This window comes from Rhinatrema bivittatum, unplaced genomic scaffold (genome assembly GCF_901001135.1).
Source record: "Rhinatrema bivittatum unplaced genomic scaffold, aRhiBiv1.1, whole genome shotgun sequence".
Taxonomy (NCBI): domain Eukaryota; kingdom Metazoa; phylum Chordata; class Amphibia; order Gymnophiona; family Rhinatrematidae; genus Rhinatrema; species Rhinatrema bivittatum.
Genome location: NW_021821028.1, coordinates 80,001 through 102,742, shown reverse-complemented (window position 1 = coordinate 102,742; position 22,742 = coordinate 80,001). Strand labels below are relative to the sequence as shown.

Below are 22,742 nucleotides of genomic sequence, written 5' to 3'. Positions count from 1 at the left end.
AAAGCCACTTCTTACCCTCCAGGTGGGGCTCCTTGTCCTGCAGAAGGTGGCAGATTCTGTGAATGCCCCTCGTCAACAAGAACATTTCTGTTTCACCTGTGTCTGTTTGGGAAAACATGGAGAGAGAAAGAAAGAAATTTAGCACATCACTACATTTATGACAGGACTGCATGCCATACTGGCCCGAATATAGGATAGTCTGATTAGAAGACAACCTCCTAATATTCAGGCCCCATATAATAGAAAACGTAATGTGGCCAGCAGGTGCTACCTAATCCTGTGCCCAAGCCTGGGAGAAGGCCAGATATCCTGAAAACCCACCCAGTTAGAGATGCCTTTGGGACAGGTTTGGAAAACACTGCTCTAGGCTGTGAATATAAGACAAGATAGGTTCTGAAAATGTTCAGGCCAATACAATAATAAATATAAACATTGCATTAGCTACAAATCTAGTTCCATTTTTTTGAAAGATAGGGCAGATCAACTACCTGCAAACTATTACTATTACATAAAATGTTATGTCTATACGACAGTGATACAAATGTTAGTACTTACTATTTTTATTAGGAATAACCGCCAGGTTACCCATTCCAAGACGTGGTACTGCCCTGAATGGTTGAGCTGATGGATGTCGGAAAAGGCGTGTGGTGCAGGTACTGCAGTCAGGTTGTGAGGAAAACCATACTGTGGCTGTGTGTTTTTAAAGCTCAGCAGCTGACCAGAAGCACAGGTGAAATGAGGCAATGGCTGTTTCCTTGCCAAATGCACAGCAGTTATTGGAAAGAAGGGCTGACAATCTAGTGGGGGGTCATGTAAGTGCTTCTGAGGCAGTGATGGGGCAAGTGAAGTGACTGCCCTTGGTTCAAGCTGGCATCATGGCTGAAGCATGAGCAGTTGGCTTCTTCCACTGAATTACAGATGCTGGCAATGTCTTGCAAGGGATGATGTTCATGCAGAGTACAATGAGGCTAAATTATGCAATTCTGGAGACAGAACCAGTCTAAAAACTTATGTAAAGCCAGCCTATTTGACTTTTCGGAGATACAAAAGGCCTCTCAGTTGTGCTTTTTGTAATATAAGATGGATCATTTTTACCTGCCAAAATCACTGGATACCATTTGCTCAGAACTTTTTCTAAGCCATAAATTTGGGTAAACTATGAGTTCTATGATTTCTGTAATGCAATAAGTAAGCAAATAAATACATAAAAACCTGAGATCAGAATTAAAAATAAATCAACTCTAGCAGACTCAGCGAAATGCTAGTAACTGCGTGTCTAACCAAGAGTAACAGGCAGTCTCAGGGCTACAGGTAGCTTCTGCAATATGTATCAAGCTGTGAAGAAGGAGACTTTGGGTAAGAAAGGAAGGCGAAGGGACCTTATTTCCCATGGAAATTCACTGGAGAGAGAGAGAGAACCGTAAGTAAAAGAAAGTGAGAAAATGGTTAACTTTTGTGGCCAAGGAAGAATATCACGGGTCAATTACTTCTAACCCAGTCCCAGCAAGAAAGGGGATCAACCTCTTGGGAATAAGATGTGCATGTGTGCCCATAAAACATTCACAGGATATGCTGAACTCTGAAGAAACCAATGCTTTACCTGTATCATCAGAGGAATTGCTGTCGCGATGGCTGGGTCATATAGCGGAAAGAGCAAGGAGAAAAAATGGGGACAACCCTCCCCCCCCCCCTTCCCACCCAGGGAGCTGCCACTGAAGGATCCTGATGCCAACGCCCCCATGGGAGGCTGCTTCTGGAGGAGCTAGAAGCCCAAAGGAGCAGAAAAAAACTGCCACGCCGAACTAGGAAAAAAACTTTGAAAGTTCTTTCTGAAAAATCGCCCTCACAACAACCTTCAAGAAAGGAAGAGATTAAAGAGGCTGAAATGGTGTCCAGTAATAATGCCAGAGCAAACACTATTCATACTGAGAGAATCATTATAATCTGACAGCTGCTTAGTGACCTAGGTGGAGGGAACCAGTGGGCAGAAGCCACATCAATAAAACCACCATCACAACTGTCAGTAATTGGCTCCCTTAGAGGCAGCCTTACCCACGGGGCCAACGGGTTTTTGGGGTTTTTTTCTATTTTTCTCTTTGGACTTGAATCTCGTCTTATTGAACCTGATGGGAACACCCAAAGAATGGGCATGAAAAATGAATTACTGACTCATACCAAGGTTAGGTCTCAACTGTAGCCTTAACTGCATAGTTGGTTTTGACTAAAAGACCAAAAGGTTCTAACTGAGCCCAGCTTTCTTCTTCTCTCTAAATGGTAACGCCAGGGAGGGCCAAAAAATATGCATGCTGTGCACATGAAGCCAATTCTGCAGCAGTTTAAAAAAAAAAATCTTCCCAACTTCAAATTTGATGAAAGTGACCACATTAGTACTTTTCCCTCACATGTAATTACGGATTTGATTTACTAAGCTTTTTCAATAGACAAAATGGGAAAAAGTCTTGTAAATCAGACCCAAAGTCATCAAACCCAAGCATGGAGGCTAAGTCACTAAAGGCCACTATCACACAGTCTGCACATTAAATAGCAACCTGGCCAATGATGATTCAGCACCGATGAAATCTCACGCTAAACCGGGCACGTGGGCATGTGCATGACTGCTAAAAATTAGGCGAGTACCAGGGAATGGACTTTCCTATTAGCTTCCAAGTGACCTGGACTGGCCACTGTCAGAAGCAGTGCGGCACTTATGTTCTTAGAGCTATGAAACCAGAGGAAGAATCGACATTCCCTCCTGTCAGCAAAGATTTGCAGAGTCAGTTCAGGTGTAGGAGAAAGGGAATAGTCGGCTGGGCTCGGGATTGAAAGGGGGATCGGTCCCAGAGGACCTATGTTTATAGATCAGGGGGCAGCCAGCGGGATAGAGACCTAGGGTAGACAGCAGGCTTCTGCTCGTGTGTCTGGGGGAGGGAACATCAGTTCTCTTGGTCTATTTGCAGCTCCTTTAGTAAAAAGATTTCCTGTGAGATCCTCTTAAAAATCCGTTTTTCTAACATAAGTAAGGTCAGTTTGGTAAATCGTTCATCACATGTAAGCCCAGTCCCCTTTGTTAGCTTAGTGACCCTTCTTGGTTCCTTTTCTAATGTTCGTGTAAGCGGATTCTGAGGCCCACCACAGTCACAAAAAACGTTTACTCCAGTGATACAGAAATACAGAAAGCTAGCTCCCCAGCGGGGAAACAGTCCAGTCGCACTACCGCTAAGAGTAATCTCACACTACACCAACTTTAGAGTTCGGCTTTTCCCAAGGGATTCGCATTATTTTGAGGGAGCTGATGTAGCAAATAGAAACAGAAAAAAAAAAGTCCATGTACATCTATTCGAGCAATATGTTTGCTCCTTTTCCCTTGCTCCTTTAATTTAGAGAACAGATTGTTTATAACAATGCTTGTCACTGGCTTATTATCTACATCACGACCAGCAGGGAGGGCTTCCTGGTCCAGGCAAAACATTTCATATCTATCTCCAGGCAAGTTAGATGGAATCGAAGTCGGTTCAGAACCAGGCCATCTCTGCCCTCGCATAACAGCACAGTTACAATGCTATTCTGAATGGGTGCTTCCCCCAAACACATTTACTCAGGATACTGTTACACCGCTTCACGCCGATCTTACAAACTCCTCAACCCTCACCGTTCAGGGAAGATCTCTCTCCTGACCCTCCATCTCGGCCATTTTGAGGGGAAAAAAAACTCAAAACTTTCCCCACCAAGCTCCTTCTGTACCCTCTGTTGGCAGAAACCACCTACTGCAAATGCAGGGGGGAGCACAGGATTATACCATCCCTGCTTTAGGGGCTAGGATTTGTCTTCAGTAAGGCAAAGGGGCCTTGCATTTGGAGATCTTTTTGAGGATGGGTGCCCAAAACTGAACCCTGGTACTCCAAACGTGGTCTGACAAATGCCTTATAGAGTGGAAGAGCAATATCCACAGTCTCATTCCTCGCTCTGGCCCCATTTAATGAAGCCAGCTCGAACCCAGTGCTGGCTGCGGGGCCTTGAGACATTAGTTTCGGACGCCCAGTGGCACAGGATGCAGCGGGTGGTGGCGCACGGCTGCTTCTCAGTCAGAGATTTAGGCGGATGAGCACAAAACGCGCCTTCCTGAGAAGTGATCTATACAATTTAAAAAAAATAAATAAAAAGTGAGTTTGAACTGAACTTCACCAAAACACCTGTTACCTGGCATGCACGAGGGAAAATACTCCATGCTAGTAAGCACTTCTCATGAAAGAAGAACAAAATACACATTATACAGCACTCAACCAATCAGGAAGCTCAACAAACCGGCATCTGGGACGTCCCCAGGCACGCTCATACTCCGTGCCCCACTGAGTGCTGTATCTAAGAAGCTCACAGGGACTGCAGTCAAAAGAGAAGATACAGAGCATGGGTGAGAGGAAAGGAGAGCCCTGGGAGGGGAGGCTGATGCTCAAGAGGGTGAGGAGGAGGACACCACTACACCTCAGTACTGGCACTAATTTTTCTAGGAAAAATAAGCACCAAGCTCGCCTATCCCGCCACTAAGGCTACTGGCATTCCATCAACAAGCAAAAGGACAGGAGCAAAGGTTTGTCTGAGAAATTGGGACAGAACTGCCTGGAGAAAAAAGAGTGAGCAGCGTGGGGAGGGGAATGAGGGTAAACAGTGTGGGGTGGCAGGGTGTGAATAAATGAGGGGGGGGGAGTGGAGTAGGTTGTGCAGGGCAGGGAGGGAATAGAGAAAAACAGTATATGGGGGTGACCATTTAATGACCCAGGTATCCCTATGCTGTGGAGGAGTAGCCTAATGGCTAGAGCAGTGAGCTAGAAAGCAGGGAGACCAGGATTCAAATCCCACTACCACTGGTCAAGTCCCTTTACCCTCTATTTCCTCAGGTACAAAAGGTTAGATTTTGTACAACTTTATACAGTATTTGTTTATTGAAGGTCAACAATTATCTGATTTTTTTTGTTTGTTTTATATTCTGCTTTTTGGTACATCAAAGCAGGTTACATTGAGGTACTGTAGGTATTTCCCTACTCCCAGAGAGCTTACAGTGTGGCTTTTAATGTAATTATGGAACAGTAAGCACTTTGGTTTGCATTGATAAATGGAAAAGGCCTTACATTCAGCCCTGCCATTGCATTTGTTAAGCATTTTCCACACCGAAACGTCTGGAGAGATTTTTTTTTTTTTTTTTTTTGTTAAACCTCCCCGGGCCCGTGTCACTCCAAGTTGTATTTAAAAGTCTTGAGCTGCTACGGATGGCACAGGACCGGCCCCTCTGGTCATTCAGAAACTTCAGATTGCTATGGATCTGCATCAGAACGTCATACAAACCCCATCCATCACTCCTGCTGACAGCCTGGCAGCCGAGTACCAAGTTTAAACTATTCGGCTCCACTCCGTTTTTCTTTGTTGCTTTAAAAAAAAAAAAAATTCATAGTAAAGTCTGGGAATTCCACATGCATTCTTAGAAGAAAAAAAAAGATTGCACTGTAGCTAGCAGGAGAGGAGCTCACATAAAGGGTGCGGAGGGCATTATCCTATTGTCCAACTTCAGTCCTTTACCCGACAGGTTAATGTTGGGAGTCTGGCAAATAACACAGAGGCACAGAGGAAGAGCGGAGTAAACAGCACACACATATAGAAGAATAGCAACAAAAATAATGTGTGGCAAATAATATACTGGGCAATAACAATTAACAGCAAAGACTTTTTATTTTACATACGCACACATCAGTTGTGCATAATACTCCACTCATACATCAATTGTAATATGTATGTAATCAAAGGACCCCCAACACGGCCGTGTTTCGCATCAGGGCTGCGCCAGGGGGACCACAGTATCCACAAGTTTAATGTTTGAGGTTATGATGCACAGTTGATTCTGAAGAGTAGCCAGCGGCACAGGACAAAACTTTAACAGCGGTGAGGCTATTCCGCACGGAGCCACGGAGGAAGCTCAACCATGGCACCGAATGAGTAGTTAACCTTGACGGAACTGATATAGGTCACAGAGATCCTAATTGATGTAGGTCATAGAGATCCTAACACGGACCTTCACCCCTTAACTTTGTTTGCTAGGTTGAACGATGTTAAAAGCTGGGAACATCGCTAAATCAAAAAAAAATCAAAAACCGGACTCTGTTCAAGAATAAACTGGAGCGGGTAGGCACAGTGCCTTCCTGACTCTCTTTAATCGAACCAGCAACAGGAGACCTACCCGCTCCAGTTTATTCTTGAACAGAGTCCAGTTTTTTATTTTTTTGATTTAGCGATGTTCCCAGCATTTAACATCGTTCAACCTAGCAAACCAAGTTAAGGGGTGAAGGTCCGTGTTAGGATCTCTATGACCTACATCAATTCCGTCAAGGTTACCTACTCATTCGGTGCCTATTCTCGCTCATGACTGGATCCCAGCCCTGGGTCCGACAGAGCTGGAAACCCAAAAGAACAACAGGAAAACGCTGGACCTCCCCAACCACCCCCTCCCCCCCCCCAAAAAAAAAAGTTAATGTTGCAAACAGGGGTGGCTCAAGCCCAATCCTCTGCCTGAGGCGAGGGATGAATTGGCGCCCCCCTCTGCCCCCACCAGACACACACGCTCTCTCACCACCACCCCAGGCTCGCAATCTCTCTCACACACACACACACATCCTACACACGCTTACTCTCACCGGGGCCTTCATCTTATAGCCACAAGCAGGATTGAGTTCCACTCGCGGCATGCCGGAGTCTTCATCTTCACTGCCAGCGGGACCTTCATCTTCGCCGTGAGCGGGACACGCTCCCTCACAGCCCTGTGCTTCGCAATTGCACAGAATGCCCGCGGGTCCTTTCTTGTTTTGACGGCAGGGTGAGGCAGCCACTAGAGGAGGTTTTTTTTTTTTTGGGGGGGGGGGCAGTGTTTGCCACTTCCAAAGTTTGCCGCCTGAAGCGGCCGCCTCACCCTGCCTCATTATAGAACCTCCCCTGGTTACAGGCAGCGACTCCCACTCTGACCCAATTTTAAAATGTTATTTCCAAGATGCTGCGGGGTAAACAACTTACCCCACATTTCCCCTGAGCCTCAGATCAAACATGATTCCACCAGTATCAGAATTTAAAACTCCCGGGAGTGGTGGCTGGTTCATCCAAAATTGTTAATTTACTTCATTTTGCGAACTGGACGCAGGGAGTGTGAAGGAATTTGTGGCACTACATGCAATACAGGGCAGCGCTACTGGGTGCGCACACACAGGGTGGCAGCGGGCAGAGAGGGCAAAGAGCAGCAGTAGCCACAGCAAAAAAATAATAATAATAATAGGTCCTGTCAGCCACACAAACTCAAAGAACTATCGGTGCTTGCAATCACTTTCTTGTCACATCTTTTGTATGAATCAAATCAAAAAGAGGAACAGAATCAATTGAGTTCGCATTTCCTCTTATACATGCACATAATACAGTTGACTCAAATTCTTGTTTGAACTGGTGGCATACGAGGTGCAAATCTGCCAGCAGCCTTGGCTACGTGGCACCAATTATAATCATATGCCAGTCTTTAAATATCACCCCTGTTAGAAGAAGCAATATTTTTAGAACAGCATTTTTTAATCCTTATTTTTTAATGCATTAAAAACACTTAACTTGCATTAGGAGCAAACCACCTACTGAAATATTATGATAATGAGACGCAGGCATGAGGACACCAAAACACTGCAGTGCAGAGTAAGGATTCACAGCCAGCACATTTCTGGTCTTACCTTGGCATTCTTGTATCACATAAGAGAAAGCCACTTTTAAGAATAGACTTCTCCTTGAAACAATTAATGAACCAGCCAGGGACTTGCTCTTCTCCAAAATACTACGGGGTTCTAATGCAGGGACGCTCTAACCGGTCCTACAGGCCCCTCCAGCTAGTGGGGTTTTCAGGACATCCGTACTGAACATGCACGAGATTTATCTGCCTGCGCCACCTCCTGTGTATGCAAAATATTCCTCATGCATATTCATTGGAGACATCCTGAAAACCCAACTGGCTAGGGGGGCCCGTAGGACCGGTTGGAGCACCCCTGTCCTAATGCAACACAAGATCAATGTTTTTAATACATTCAGAAATGAAGATTTCAAAAAACACTGTTCTAAAAATATTTCTTTTAACATGACAGGCATAGGATTATAAATGTTGCCACTTAGCCAATCTTGCTGGCCGATTTGCACCTCGTACGCTACCAGTGCAAACAAGAATTTGCATTATGTGCATATAAAAGAGGAAATCAGAAGTCAGTTGATCCCGTTCCTCTTTTTGGTTTGATTTGTGTGCTCGTGTGGAAACAGGGACTGGGCTCCTCTTCAGATTTAGTAGTTCACATCTTTTATATGCACAAATAAACAGACACACCAAGTAGTACTGCTTTTCTTCATGCATTGGTTTATTTTTGTGTTTCAAAGTTTATTTGGGGGGGCGGGTATAAGTGATTTGACTTGCTTTGAGTCTACACCTCTGAGGACCTGAGTGCTACCGTCCTATCAGGCCGATACAGTAAAAGTCGCGGGAGAGCTCGCACAGGCCACTCTCCTGTGCGCGCGATTCAGTAAAAAAAAATATTCAAATTAGGGCCTTCAGTAAAAAGAGGCGCTAGGGACACTAGCGCGTCCCTAGCGCCTCTTTTTTGACAGGAGCGGTGGCTGTCAGCGAGTTTGACAGCCGAGGCTCAATTTTGCCGGCGTCGGTTCTCGAGCCCGCTGACAGCCACAGGTTCGGAAACCGGACGCCGGCAAAATTGAATGTCCGGTTTTCAACCCGCGAGATGCGGGTCGATTTCAAATTTATTTTTTTTTTATTATTTTTAACTTTTGAGACCTCCAACTTAATATCGCCATGATATTAAGTTGGAGGGTTACAGAAAAGCAGTTTTTACTGCTTTTCTGTGCACTTTCCCAGTGCCAGCAGAAATTAACGCCTACCTTTGGGTAGGCGTTAATTTCTGAAAGTAAAATGTGTGGCTTGGCTGCACATTTTACTTACTGAATCGCGCGGGAATAACTAATAGGGCCATCAACATGCATTTGCATGTTGCGGGCGCTATTAGTTTCGCGGGGGTTGGACGCGCATTTTTGATGCGTTATTACCCCTTATTGAATAAGGGGTAAAGCTAGGGGTAAAGCTAGGGCGTCGAAAACGCGCGTCCAAACGCGGGTTAACAGTGTGCTCCGCCGGAATGCACTGTACTGTATCGGCCTGAGTGTTGTTCCCACGGCTTAGGGAGCGGGTTTAAGTTCCTCCTGCATCGGGAGAATGAAGAAACATTATAACTGCTAATTCACAGATGCCCCTTCTTCTCTTCCCTCTGCCACTCACAGTCATTACAAGCAGAGAGAAAGGTTTAACAAACTGTAGCCCTTTCTGCCTTTCCTCCCCCATAACTTGCTTTTTCGCTCTGCTCTCTAACTATTGCAATCTCAGAAGCTTCTCGTCACCTGTAGATTCATGTTGCTGAGGCTATTAGCTATTTCTCACCCTTGCAAAAAAAAAAAAAAGAGCACCCAACGCGCACATTCATACTCCCGAAAATTAAGGCCTGCCCCGGAGCAGGCGATAAATTTAGGGGCTCCTCAAGACTTAACAGAAAAACAGAAAATACTGCTTTTCTGTACTTCCTCTGACTTAATATTGTGGAAACTAAAAAAAAAAAAAATGTCTTCCCTGCGGTCAGCTTAGAAAAACAGACACTCCTAAGGCTGAGCATCCATTTTCCTAACCCCGCACAGTCCCTTCTGCTGGGCGCACAGTTTCACCTAGCGCCTCCTCTTTAATGCAGCGGCTCACCTGCCTACCGCATCGTGGGCCCGGGAAAGGTGGATGGGTGCGCGTTAGCAAAGCAGGTGCTCAATCATGAGCGCCCATCTTTCACCCGCCGATGCTGCAATCAGCCTGAACGGAAGAGAAAGGAGAGGAGAAACAGTGACAGCTGGAGGGAGGAGGAGAGGTGGGAAAGGAGGCTGCATCACAGAAGGAAAAGTAAAGTGGAAAAAAAAGAGGGACCAGAGTCAGGGGGAGAAGCCAGAGGATGAAAGGAGAGGAGCAAGCAAGGTTAAAAACGTGAGGGGTTCTTTATTTTCAAATTTAATATCCGAGTCTATGGCATTGGCAGCTTTACATTATTTTACAATTCTAGCTGTCTTAATCTGCCACGTAGAGTTTCTGGCAAACTGCAAGGGCTGGCAAAATCACCCTCTCCCCCCCGCCCCCAGCCCCCACCTAACCGGCACTCACCCAGCGCTTCCCTCCTGCTCCCCCCCCCCCAGCTCCCTACCCTCTCACTGCCAAGCTGCTCAGCCATGGGTCGGGCTTCAGGCGGCAACGTAATCAAACCCTCTGCCGTGCCACACGCCCACCTCCTCCCCCCCCCCTCCCGGCCACACCACCGAGGTAAAGGGAAGAGATGGTGGTGGGGAGGGGGGACGGGGACAGGTGGTAGCTCACCGTCCTGAGCTCAGGCACCTCGTATTCTCCCCGCGCGCGCGCCTGAGGAGCCGGCGTGAGCAACGGCGGAGGCCCAGCGGCAGCAGTGGCGGGGGGGGGGGGGGGGCAGGGAGAAGCTGAGCAACGGCCAGCACGGCGCAAGAGGAGGGGAGGCATCGTCGTCGTCATCATCCACTGGGATGCCAAGTTTTGAAGTTGCACAGGGCAGCCAGAAGCCTCGCGCTGGCCCCTGTTTACAACTGCTGTGATCGATTTTGCTTGGTGGTTGGTTTTGTTTTTTTCAGCGTCTTATCTTTGTCACTGTCATGACTGCGCCTGGAAAGAGACAACTTCTCCTCCCGCCGAAGGAAGATCAAAAAACGTTAATACAAATTCTTCTTTTTTTGTATTTTATCCACCAGTAAGATCACAAAAAAAAAAAAATAGGATTTTAGAGAGCTCCTTGAATACTGTACTGACCTGTTCTATGCTGTCAGTGTGCACTGGACTGAGCAAAGGTGAAGATGAACAGGAAAAGCCCCGACCGGCGCCGTTATCATCAAATGCTGCGGGCGAGGGGGAAGGCCAGGGGAAGTTGTTTGCTTGGCAGCCTTACTGCACACGAACACTATGGATTCTGCCACAATTCATCTGTCTCCTCACAGAAAAATTCTAAAACCGTCACCAATATATTCTATGTGAGCGTTCTATTTTTTTGGGGTTGGCACGATACAACAGAAAAAAAAAAAAGGTCTAACTTTCCGTCTATATCCTTCCTCCTCAGAAAGTAGTTCTCCGTTTTCAGCTTACCGATTCCCCCCCCCCCCCCCCCCTCCACTCTTAAGTAAGTCCATTTTTTTTTCAATATCTTCACCTTCGTTCCATTCCCTCGGCCTACCATGACTTCTAATGTGCCAGGGGAGGGGAATCTGTCATGTGAGATTAGATCCGGCCAGATTAAGCGGAGCCCTAGCTGGTCCATACCTTGCACGGCTAGGCCCTGGAGATCCTAGTTGCCTGGGCTGCCCTCCGTCTCTGGAAGTACACCATGCATGCAGTTTATCTGTCTGTTAATTAGAACATTGTGAAGCAATAAAATAAAAAGCTAGCTATTGACTCTGGCATCACGCTTCAAATAAATATGTATAACATCTGCAGCACCAAAGAACAAAATATGGGGTGAACGGCATGAGACAATATTTTGGGGTTCTGACTTTGAACTTTAACTAGAAACCTATCTTCCGGGGCTCCTCCTTCCCGAGTTGGGGAGGGGGGGGCTCTGACTCTGCACACGCAGGGAGGCTGATTTCAATACGTGATGACCTTGAGATGGACGGGGGAACAGTGTCGTCCCGTCCCCCCCTGTAATGAGCAACGACCGTGGGCGCTCTCCTCTCCGCAGCACGCCTGATGTCAGTGGTCCTTGGCTGAGACCTGTCTATACCACACCGAGACAATCAATTCCGTAAATGATGGTGATAATCAGGGAAATTGCCTAATTTATAAATCTGTGCATACAGCGTTTTAATGGATGCCCGTGCTTTAATGCTGATGCCTTCAAAGCTAAATGAGCCGGTGTCCAAGCTGTCATTGTGCAGGAAAAAAAAAAAAAATGATGAAGACAGTCAAGTCTTGCAGGTAACTAAATCTCATGGATATTCAGATCTGTGGTGCCCGATCACTCACTGCTGCTGACTTCCAGCCATGTCCTGCAGCACGAAGACTGGCACAGTACGGATATGCCTCTGTTGCTGATTAAAGGGTTTTGAAACCCCTGCAACTCATTTTAGTTAAAAAAAAAAATATATATATCCCAACAACTAAACTACAGTCTCTTAGTTTTAACAAAATGAATATTATAACACTGGTACGGCCCCGGGTTTCCCTTTCCTCTGCACCTCTCCCCTTCTCTTTTACACACAGTTAGGAAGCCTGCGGCTACGCATCTTTCTTTATCAAAATACCGCAGTGCACGGGGAAATGCTTAAACTCTGTGCTCGTGGCTCCCGTCAGGGGCGTGGAGAGTGGTGCAGGGCCAGGAGGGCAAGGGCCATGCCAGACGCCACAGCTAAACCTGCTGCCCTCCGCAAAGAAACTTGCACCGGTATCCTTGGCTGCTCCACCCCGACATTGCTACTCTTGGTTAAACCTTAAGCGATTGATTTCGCCCCATAGTCCGCTGTCAGTGCTTTACTTACTGCTCAATCTCACTAACCTGACATTTATGGTGCACTGATTGGCCTCTGTCAGTGGCGCTGGTTGTAAATTCACTTTGAAAAGCTTTGTGTTAACAGCCTTCAAGCAGGCTCCGAGAAGAGTAGGCAGAGGCAGGCTGACAATTGCTTGACCTCCTGCCCTTATTACAGTGAGTAAATCAGGCTTTGAGCCATTAGGCTGGAGCCTGAGGCCTACACAAAAAGGATTGACATGACTAAAGGTCAACCTCTGTCACGCATGTATAACAATTTGGATAATGGAATTCTGTAACTTATCTGGGGGGGGGGGGGGGGAGAAGAGAGAAAAAAAAAGGTGGCGAACACTTAAAAGGGAAGCAGATGACAGACCAGGTCTCTGACTGGTGTGATAAACACACTGAGTGAGTCATTTAGAGGTCCTAATTGTTTGAACTGAATCCTCAGGCAACACGGGGAAGCCATGAAACATTACCGTTCAGGATGCAAAATAAGAAAGGAAAATGCAAGAAAACCGTACACTTTCTGGCCTTCTCAAGGTTAGCTCGTTATTTGTCTCTAACTTTCTCGTCCGTTATTACTGTAAATGCAAATACGATCGGCAGCTCAGGACACACTATCGTTATCAGGCAGGCGGCATGTTTTCAGTATTCCTGGGACTTTTCCTCCACTCTGCCTCTCTCTCTCTTTCTCTTTTCCTTCCCTTGGGTAAAAAACATGGAACAAGGGCAGAAATTTATAACTGACAAAACTTTGGGTTGGTAAACATACTTTCTCCGGCGCGGAGAAAGGCTTTACATAAGATGCTGAGGCAAGGATCACGCTGACATTTATTCAGCGTTTCATGCTGAGATTAAAGAATCTTTTCTGTGACTCCTTATATTTTTTGTCAACAGATACATGTGAAACTTTATAGGCAGAAAGTGTGCGTTCACAACTTAAATTTCATTTGTCTGGTTTTTGGCTTTTACAACAAGAAACATTAAAAAAAAAAAAAAAACAACCCATGGAAAATGAGGCATGGCCTGTCATGGAGTGAAAACGTCCCTCAGTCAAAGAACAAAGACTAAAGGTGTCCGCAAGCCACCAGCACACACAAATCAACCTATGCCAAGATCTGGGATACAGAAGCTGCCCTTGCGATACAAGCCCTAAAATAAGAAATCTGTCAAACAGGAAATCAGGATGCAAGGAAATAAATGCTACTGAGAAAACGCACCAGTGTGAGCAGCGCTGATTCAGTCGCAGACTCTAAAGCCAGAATGCTTCCATGCAATCTCACTTATTACAAAAAAGTCTAAAAAAAAAAGAAAAACATTTCACTTAATCCACTACAAATTTGAAAGACGTCACGCTTCGCTTGGTGAATGCCACTCTCTTTCTTAAATAATGTCAAAGGCAACTTGAGCAAGCTGCTGCAATGCCTATGTTAAGACCGTATCTATAACCCCAGGGTTTATATTTTAAGGTCAAAAAGAGCTTTAATGTGCATGATGACATATTTGAAACAGAGCTAACAAGCAGTCCAGGGTACTGCCCGATGACTTGCTGGGGGAGCATCATTTTACCTCTAGCAGACCGGTGGCCCACAGCCTTCGATCTCCTAGTGCTCTGCGCATTTAGGCTAGGCGAAGACGAGTCCTGTCATCTAAGAGCTTCCGATTGCATGTCTGAAAAATACTGCAGCAAGCGCTTAAGCAAATGAGAACTGTGGCTGAGATTTCCCAAAGTGTATCTGCAGAATCCAGTAATGCACGGCAGCAAAATGCAGATCACATTAACACCAGGATATCCCTTCCCACGCACAAAGGCCAACAAGGGTAGTCCTGGTGTTACACACACTGTCCTGAGGAAATACAGGTTAGCAAGCAGGGTTTTTTCATTCAGTTCTATCAATTGTATTTGCTTATTACTGAAAAATATAATAATGATGTTAGCATTGCTATCAGCTTTGTCCCCCTTCTTATGTATATTCACATCAAGATGTTCTCACTATTAGCAGCAATAAAGGCCACTAAACAAAAAATATATATGATGATCCCTTTCTATTGAATAAACAATACATTCCTTGAACAGCTTTTTTGGGAGCACTGTGAGCAAAAAGCGAGAGCACATCCAAAAGGTTATGGCACAACCAAGTCAGGGACATTTTATTCAACAGTAGACCCTCGGCAGAGCATGGGCTCTGACCTGCGTGGCTACCACAGGCCCGACTATATTTCGGTAGAGGCCGCTCTGTCCAGTGGCATCGAAGGGGAGAGGGGGGGCAGTGTTCTCATGATCAGAAGAGGTCGACACAAGCAAGGCAGCAAAGGAACAGGTCAGAATAGACAACACGGCTAACCTGGAGGCAATTTCCTGGCAGTTTAGGTTCACAGCCAAGTCGATGACTCCTTACCCACCAGGGCACCCTAAACCATAAAAAGCCTGACTTGTCAACCATTGTCGCCACTGGATGCGGACAATCTCTTTTCCAAAAAAAAAAGCAATCTGGCGTTTTATTTGTAGGCGCTGCAAATTCAACAGACAAGCTGCCCTCTTATGGATAAATGGGCATTTGCTGGGTTTTAATAGCCCCCTACACTAGCCAATCGGAGGAAAAAAAAAAAAAAAAAAGATTAAGCCTTCAGAACATTTCTCATTCAGATTACAGACGAAAGAAGGAGAACAGAAGCCACCGCTATAAAGGCAACTGCTAGACCCAATCCTTACTGTGGCACTGGTATTGCCAACATGTTGCATGTGAACTGCCCTACTGTATATATGGCTCTCACAATAAGTTTGGAAAAATATGCCGTCAACTTTTACTGCAGAAGAGTTTTTTGTTCGTATTTTTTTTTTATTTTCAGTTTCACAGCTAAAAGAACTTCAGAAGCTGAAAAACTTCAAAATTACCATAACCGGTTCCCTTTTTAAATTCCCAGATTAGTTTCCCATCAAACTCTACGTGTCCTGTGCGTGCACATTCCTCAGGTCTACTCTTATTAAAGTCTGATGTTAAGCAGAAAGGGGAAACCATGCGCAGCTAGATTAATTTATCTCCGGGGAATAAAGACACATTAATATTTGAGATAATGTTTTCATATAGGTTGGACCTTTTCAGTTCTTTATTAGCAAACACATTGTGTGGGGGAGGGGTGCATTATCTCAACTCTCATCAATAATGCCTAATTGCTGAGAACATTTCTGTTTTCTTTGCAGAAATATTTGGGGCAGGCTTGTTCCCATTACTTCAAAATGAAAATTACCAGCATTTGCTTTTATCGTACTTTTTAGCATCATTGGCATACGCACATCAGTTACCAAGGAGAATATTTACTCAATACACCCTGTACTGTTTTTATTTTAAACAAATCAAGGTTTATTGTAGAGAGAAAATGCCGGGTCTGATAGACCTGGGACATGAAATAGCAAAAGTGACTAATTATTTTGGCTTTCCAAAGCACTGATCTCCCTTCCTCCCTCAATCCCTCTCTCCTACAAAGAAAAAAAAATGATGTTGGCCTTTAGCTAAAAAAATAACTTTATAATTTCTCATGAGTACCCAGAGAGGTGTCAAAACAAGTAGTGAGGTAATGGAACGCTGTTTAATAGACTCTGACCTGCTGTGCATCGAAAGCTTAGATCAGGGGAGACAGAGGAAGGGATGGACGAGCAGTACTTCATGCCGAACTACACAAAGCGGCATTGTAATGTTATCCAAAAATAGCCGGGCATGTGCATAACTGAGGCAGGTTTCCTAGTGTTTCCAGTGGGAAATGACAACTGTCCAATATTTGGCAGTGTATTTATTTAACTTACAAAAATCCCACTTCTCCATTTATTTTTTCAATAAAAAAAACTGCCCAAAGCAGTGTACAAGCTTGAATCATAAAATAAAATCACATCAAACATGCACCAAAGACATGAACAAATAAAACAACAAAATCAACAAACATTACGATCACATAACAAACACTCTCGGGGGTTGCAAATTATCAGTTTAGCCCAGAAGTTACCAGAGCGAGAGTCTCTCATCTCCAATGTCATCAAAAACCTCTTCACGTACAGCCTGGCTTACATGTGCACTTGGAAGGATAAACAGATGGACACACACAGCAATGCTAACAGGCACTTCCATTGATTTAAATGAGATGCTCCTAATGGTAATTTATGAACAATGAACGTTAACCACAAACAAGGATCAGGTAATAGAAAGCTCCACCAAATGTACAGCTGTTCCTGTCCCTAACTATATTTTAGGCACATATTTACAGTTAGAATATGCAGGGGCTGACTATGGGGGGTACTCTGGGGTTTGAGCAGCTGAGAAATATTTTCGTGGGTGCTCAGCTCCCAGAGAGACCATTTAACAAAGCCTCCTTCCTCAGCTTTGATCTGAGGGGTGGGAGCCTGTCTTTACTGCTCTAAACTTTGTCAGACCTACCCCAACATCCATTCTTCCCTTTTTCCCTGCAGGACTGACCCCCCCCCCCCCCCCCCCCCGTACTCCCAACACTAGGCTCTCCAACACTGCCCGGGGAGAAATCAAAGTAATGAAATGTAGGGTTGTAATTCACCAGGAGCACTTGTTTGAACGGGCCACACATACATTTATTTAAATAAATGTATAGACAGATTATAGACAAAGATGGGAAGGAGAAGTGGAACAGGAACAGAAGAAGAGTGGAAGAGATGGGAGGGGAGAAAAATGCAGTTAGTTCAAATCTTATGTATTATCCATGCTGCCTCCTTCTCTGTTTCCACCTCCCAGAACTCCAGAATGCCCCATGGGTCTTCCAGCTCCCGTGCTGGGGTCATGGGCCCAGGCAGTGGAAGTCTGCTGCCCTTCCTCGTCTTCTTTCCCAGTCCCTAGGAACACAGCGGCATCAGGGGGTGCCCCTCGGGGACACTGACGAACTGTACACTCAGGCTCCCTGCAGCCAGTCCTCTGCCCGCACAGCGGCGTGCGCTTCAGGTTTAGAAAGCTAAGTGTGCATCTTTCAGAAAGGAAGGCAAGGGAACCGCTGGCGCATTCAGCACAGGCTCCGTTAGTGTCCCCCCATGGCCCACTTTTCAGCTTCCAGGCAGGACAGAGAAGATCAGAGAGGGGTAGGGGCAGGCTGCAAAAGAAGGTAAACAGTGAGAGAAGAAGGTGGGAAAATGGAGGCTGGAGAGGGTGAATGGGGAGATGGAGGCTGAGAAAGAGGAAGGTGCCAGCAGTGAAAGCTGGGAGAAGATGAGAAACAAGACATGAGAGATTAAGAGAGAAGGAAAAGGATGGAGGTGAGCGACAGCAAGGCACGAGAGATTATAGGCCTTTATTTATGAACACTATCCTATTTTGTGCCCATAGAAGATGAAACTTTACTGAATAAGGCTCTAAGAGGGTTATCATAGAGGTTGTAGATAAGCATGAATGATTAACAGTGTACACAGGAAATAAAGGTTTTGTTTGGGGTTTAGCATTTTATTTTCTTGTGTGTGTCATTTTCTTTCTTCGTTCCCATTTAACATGTGCCATAATTTTACAGAATGTGAACTTCTTTACAATGTGCATATTGTACTAATAGTGCAAGCTAAAAGGACACAATAACATGAAACACAATTTTGTTTGGTTTTTTTGTGTCACTTCAGATGGGCAATAACACCAAACGATTAACTAATGCCACTGTCTTATCTAAAAATTCCCTCCTGAACAGATCAAAAACAATACATACAAAAACACTGATTCAAAAATTGCAAAATTTCACAAAATCCAAAATACCCAACCAAGCTGCACACAATCTATGTGAAAGGGAAAACCTGAAACAGCCCGCACAGAGATTTCAAGATTCATCAGTGCTTAAATCTCCAGCTTTCACTGCCATCAGGGAAAAAAAAAACTTTCAGAGATTTTTTTTATGAGTTTGTAAACTTATAAAGTCTCAAATCTTCTAAGAAAAAAAATCGTGCAGTACTTATCTAGGTAAAGGCTAGATAAGTATTCAAAGAAACAAAACTTGTGGAATACTTATCTAGCCTTTTCTAGATAAGTACTGCACGACGATATTTGTTTCTTTGAAGATTTTTGTTGCTTTCTAGGCCTGTCTGGAGCTCTGCTTGTGAAGCTCGGTGATGATCATCTCTTGACAGGGTCGGAGGGAAGCGAAATCGGGCATTTCGTGGGGCTAAACGGGGCCCACATCCAGACTGGGCAACAGTTTCTGCACACTGGGCTGCCGCCGATTGGGGTTGCAAGAACAGATCAGGCCAGCCTTGGGCACAGACGCCTATTGTCATTCGTTTAAAATCATTTTTTAAAGTAAGTGGTTGTCAATCTAGAATTAGAGTTTTCGGCATTTTCTTCAGATGCACCCTGCAAAGACATTTGTGGGGGGGGGACGACAAACCTTTTAGCACATCTTGAAGCCCTGGAGGCACGTTGGTGAGCAGCGGGTGCTCTGAACGGGCACTTACCTCCCAGAGGTGCTGCGTGTTCCTGACGGCTCCGGCCTGCACCTTCTCCGGCGGCAGCACCACGCCCTGGAAGGGGCCGATCCACGTGCCCTGCTGGATCCGCTGGGCGGCGCAGATGCCGTAGGCCAGGCCCGGCACGGTGCTGGTGCAGAGGCAGACCTCCCGCGGCAGGTCCCGCAGCCACTCGGGGATCTCGGGCGGGGGCGCGGCGGCCGCGCTGCTGCTGGTGCCCACCAGGCGGCGCAGCGAGTGCAGGGGCCCGTGCATGGGGCACTCGCCGTCGCGGTTGTCGGCGCACATGTCACAGCCTGTGGAGAGAAGGAGAGGGAGGGGTGGAGTCAGAGGCGGGGCGGAGCCACGGAGGGGAGGGGAGGGGCGGGGGGCGGGGCTATGGCGTGCGGCGCTGCCCGAACAGGGAGCTGGGACGGCAGGGGGCGGAGAGAGGGATTGCCCGGAGAGGGGGGGGTTCGGGGGCTGGCGTCTATGTGGCCTATTACGGGATTAGAAAAAAAAAAAAAAGGAAAAAGAAGACAAAAGAAAAAGTGGATAAAAACTCTGCTACGTGTCTCATGTGGCACTAGAAAGGGTGAAGAGGGTGGCAAGCAGGACCAGTTCCGTGTTCCCTGCCCTGGGTTGGGGGATAAGCAATGGGGAAAGACTATCTCTAGGCTATGATAGTACCGAGGAGTAACCGGGATCCAAATATGAAAAGAAAGGGGGGGAGACGCGCAGTTTAAATTATAAAGGGTGTGGCCAGTTTCAAATTAAATTCCACCTATCTTTTATATATACATTTGCCAACAGTGGCCCCATCAAGAGTTAGGAGGGTCAATCAGATGCAGGCGACATTCAACGTGTAACCCCTAGACACGTTTTCCCGCCCATTCAGGTCAAATTTCCTAAAATAATAATCCCCCTAAAATACGCCAAAATTATCATCCAACTCTTTAAGACGTTCGGACTTTAACGTGTGTCTGGCCTGTTAAAATAACTATGCTACGTCCCATCACGTCTTCCCTTCCGGTAAGGCCACGGCACAAAATCAGCAAAATCAGGGCTGGGGCCTCCTGTTAGAAGCTGTAGAAATAATGTGATGCGAAATAACCCAAAGCCTGCCTCAACATTCATTCAGGAATAACTTTGCATTTCTGGACCACCTTTTCCAATCGTACCTCAAAGCCTTTTGGAACATTTTTTCCTGTCCCCTCTGTAAAGAACTCATAGTCTAAGTGGGCAAGTGAGGCGGCGGGAAAGGAAGTGACTTGCCCAAAGACAGAAGGACGGTGAGGGGAGAAGTGAGATGGGACTCGCCCCCCCCCCCCCTCCCTCGCCCCCGCTTTCCCTGATTCGCAGCCCCCTTGCTGTAAGCCCTAGGCCACCCTCCCTCTGGCTGAGCGCTTTCCCCGATGGCATCCCCCGCCGGGCACAGAGGCGGCGGGAACCTTTCAGAAGTATCAGGAGCCACAGTGCTGGAAAGCGCATCAGAGGACGGAAGGGGAGAAGCAGCCCCTTCCCAAGAGTCAAACCCCCCCAATACAAAACGCCAGCCTGCTTGAGTCAATGCTTCCGAGTCCCGCTAACTAACACGGGCAGGCGCCCCCCGCGGATACCGAAAGGCTCATCCCCTGGCAGTCTCCCTGTCCCCCCTTCCTCCTCCACCGCCAAGCACTGCCGGGCAGAGGTTCCGGGCAGGCGAAGGCGCTCCTCGGGGAGCAGGGAGAAAACGGGGCGGGGCTTATTGCCAGCGGGGCTTCCCAGTCCCCTGCAGGAGGCTCGGATACCGGGCAGAAGGTCCCGGGCCGCTTGCACCCAGCGCTCTGGCCATTCCCACACTGCACGTTTACTCCCCTAGCACCAAGACGCCTTTCTTTCTGGCTGTTGCTGTGAATTATGAAAGGTTAAACTTTTTTTTTTGTTTCGTTTCCGTGGTAGTCGAAGCAAGGTCATTGGAATAATACTAATACGTTTATTTTTTTCCCCCAAAAAATGTGTCCAAACTACTAATGAATATTTTGTTATGGAAACTGTAAGAAGAAGAGCTCGGAGCCCTCCCAGACTTGCATTGTATTTTATTTGTGATGCACACAACCTTGTACTTCCTCCAAGGAGGGAGTCTCTTTAGCTGCTGTCTCCCGACCAGCTGAGAGTCGGGCTCGCCTCCTGCTCCTCTCTCTCTCCGCTGGGCTGTGCCGGTGGCTGGAGACAAGGGCTGCCGCTGGTCGGCCCCTTACACTGACCGCGAAGATTTGCCAGGGCCATAGCTCTTGCTCTCAGCTCTTGTCTCGATAACTCGGAAGCCTTGGTCCTCCTGGGGGCTCAAACTGCTGCTGTCTGTCCAGGGGAGCTGAACTAAGGTCTCCCCCGACCAAAAGGAGCCGAGGGGCACCGGGGAAAGGCTGGGGAGAAGAGCTGATGATGGTTTTGTCTCACTAATAATAATAATAGAAGCCCCGTCGAAATACTTTCGGAAGAGGCCGATTCACATGTAATTTGTTAGGACCCCTAGATGTCTCCCTGGTTTGGAATCCTTTACCAGGCTTGTAAGGTTCTCCTTAAACTAAAGGTAACCTTCCAGCCTCCCGGAGCCTCAGATCTGTAGCTGTAAAATGCAAATCGCCGGTTCCTCCTCTCCTTTCCTCCCAGCACTGCGAGTACGGAAGACTTGGGCCTAGAAACTGGAGGCTCCCTCCCCCTTCTCCCCCCGACCTCAGGCCGAGTCCCGCACCTTCCACGCCGTGGGAAGCAGGGCCCCTCCGAGCCGGGCAGACGGTGGATTTCCAGGCTGCAGAGCGGCCCCGGCTTTGCTATGCCAGGAGCAGCCACATCCTTTCCTTTGAATCTCGGAGCTCTTTCTCTTAGTTGCCTTCCTTGGGAACGAAAGCCCCGTGCAGCCCCCTGCCCTTTCTAGAGTTTCTTCTCTGCCACTTGGCCGTCCCGGGGAGGGACGAAGGCGCACACAGGTCAACTTCCTTCCCTACCGTCCCGAGGATGGGGGGGATCTAGTCCGCAGTTGCTTTTGCCTTTGGGGTAGAAATGAGGTCGTGTAAAGGAAAATAAAATACCCCCAAGTACTCAGGACAGCAGCTTGTCTGTAGTCTCGGCTGCCCCCTGAGATAGGCTGCCAGGTCAGTGTTTGTATTGTATGTATATTGTTTTTATGCTGTCTGTCTGTTTTGATATTTTTAGGAATGTTAAGTCTGTAATCCGCCCTGAACAACAAAGTTGCATGTATGCGGATAATAGGACATTTAAATCAAAAAAAGAAAGAAATACTGCAGTATGGCCCTCCTTAGTGATTACTGCCTAACTTCTTCCAAGAAGTACCACACAGCAGCACCGACTCATCACACACACAGACACTCACTAACACACCATGCCCACGTGTATGGAACACCCTAAAACCCCCGTGTCACACACACACACACGTATACAGAAAGCCACCAACACCACCAAATGACCCGCACAGCCAGCACAAAAATCCCTGCCACAGCACTTCACGGCGACTGGCACAATGATTTCCTTTACATTATGAAAACGATGAAACGCATCAACGCCGCGTTTCAAGCACCATAAGCTCACAGATATAGAAAACCTTACAAAGACACCCCCCCCCCCCCCAAAACACACACACACACATTCTCTAACGAAACCAACCCTAAAAAAAAACA

General features: G+C 46.7%; 1 protein-coding gene across 1 annotated transcript in view; it reads right to left on the bottom strand.

The window, feature by feature from the left end:
• Positions 1 to 5,311: 5,311 nt before the first annotated feature.
• LOC115082378 (putative histone-lysine N-methyltransferase PRDM6) overlaps positions 5,312 to 22,742 on the bottom strand; it is a 25,844-nt gene continuing 8,413 nt past the window's right edge. Inside the window, exons 3-4 of the mRNA XM_029586605.1 lie at positions 19,075 to 19,382; positions 5,312 to 5,418 (exon numbers count right to left, since the gene is read on the bottom strand). Of these exons, the coding sequence (XP_029442465.1) occupies positions 5,383 to 5,418; positions 19,075 to 19,382 (344 nt within the window). The 3' untranslated portion in view covers positions 5,312 to 5,382. The remainder of the gene's footprint in view (positions 5,419 to 19,074; positions 19,383 to 22,742) is intronic.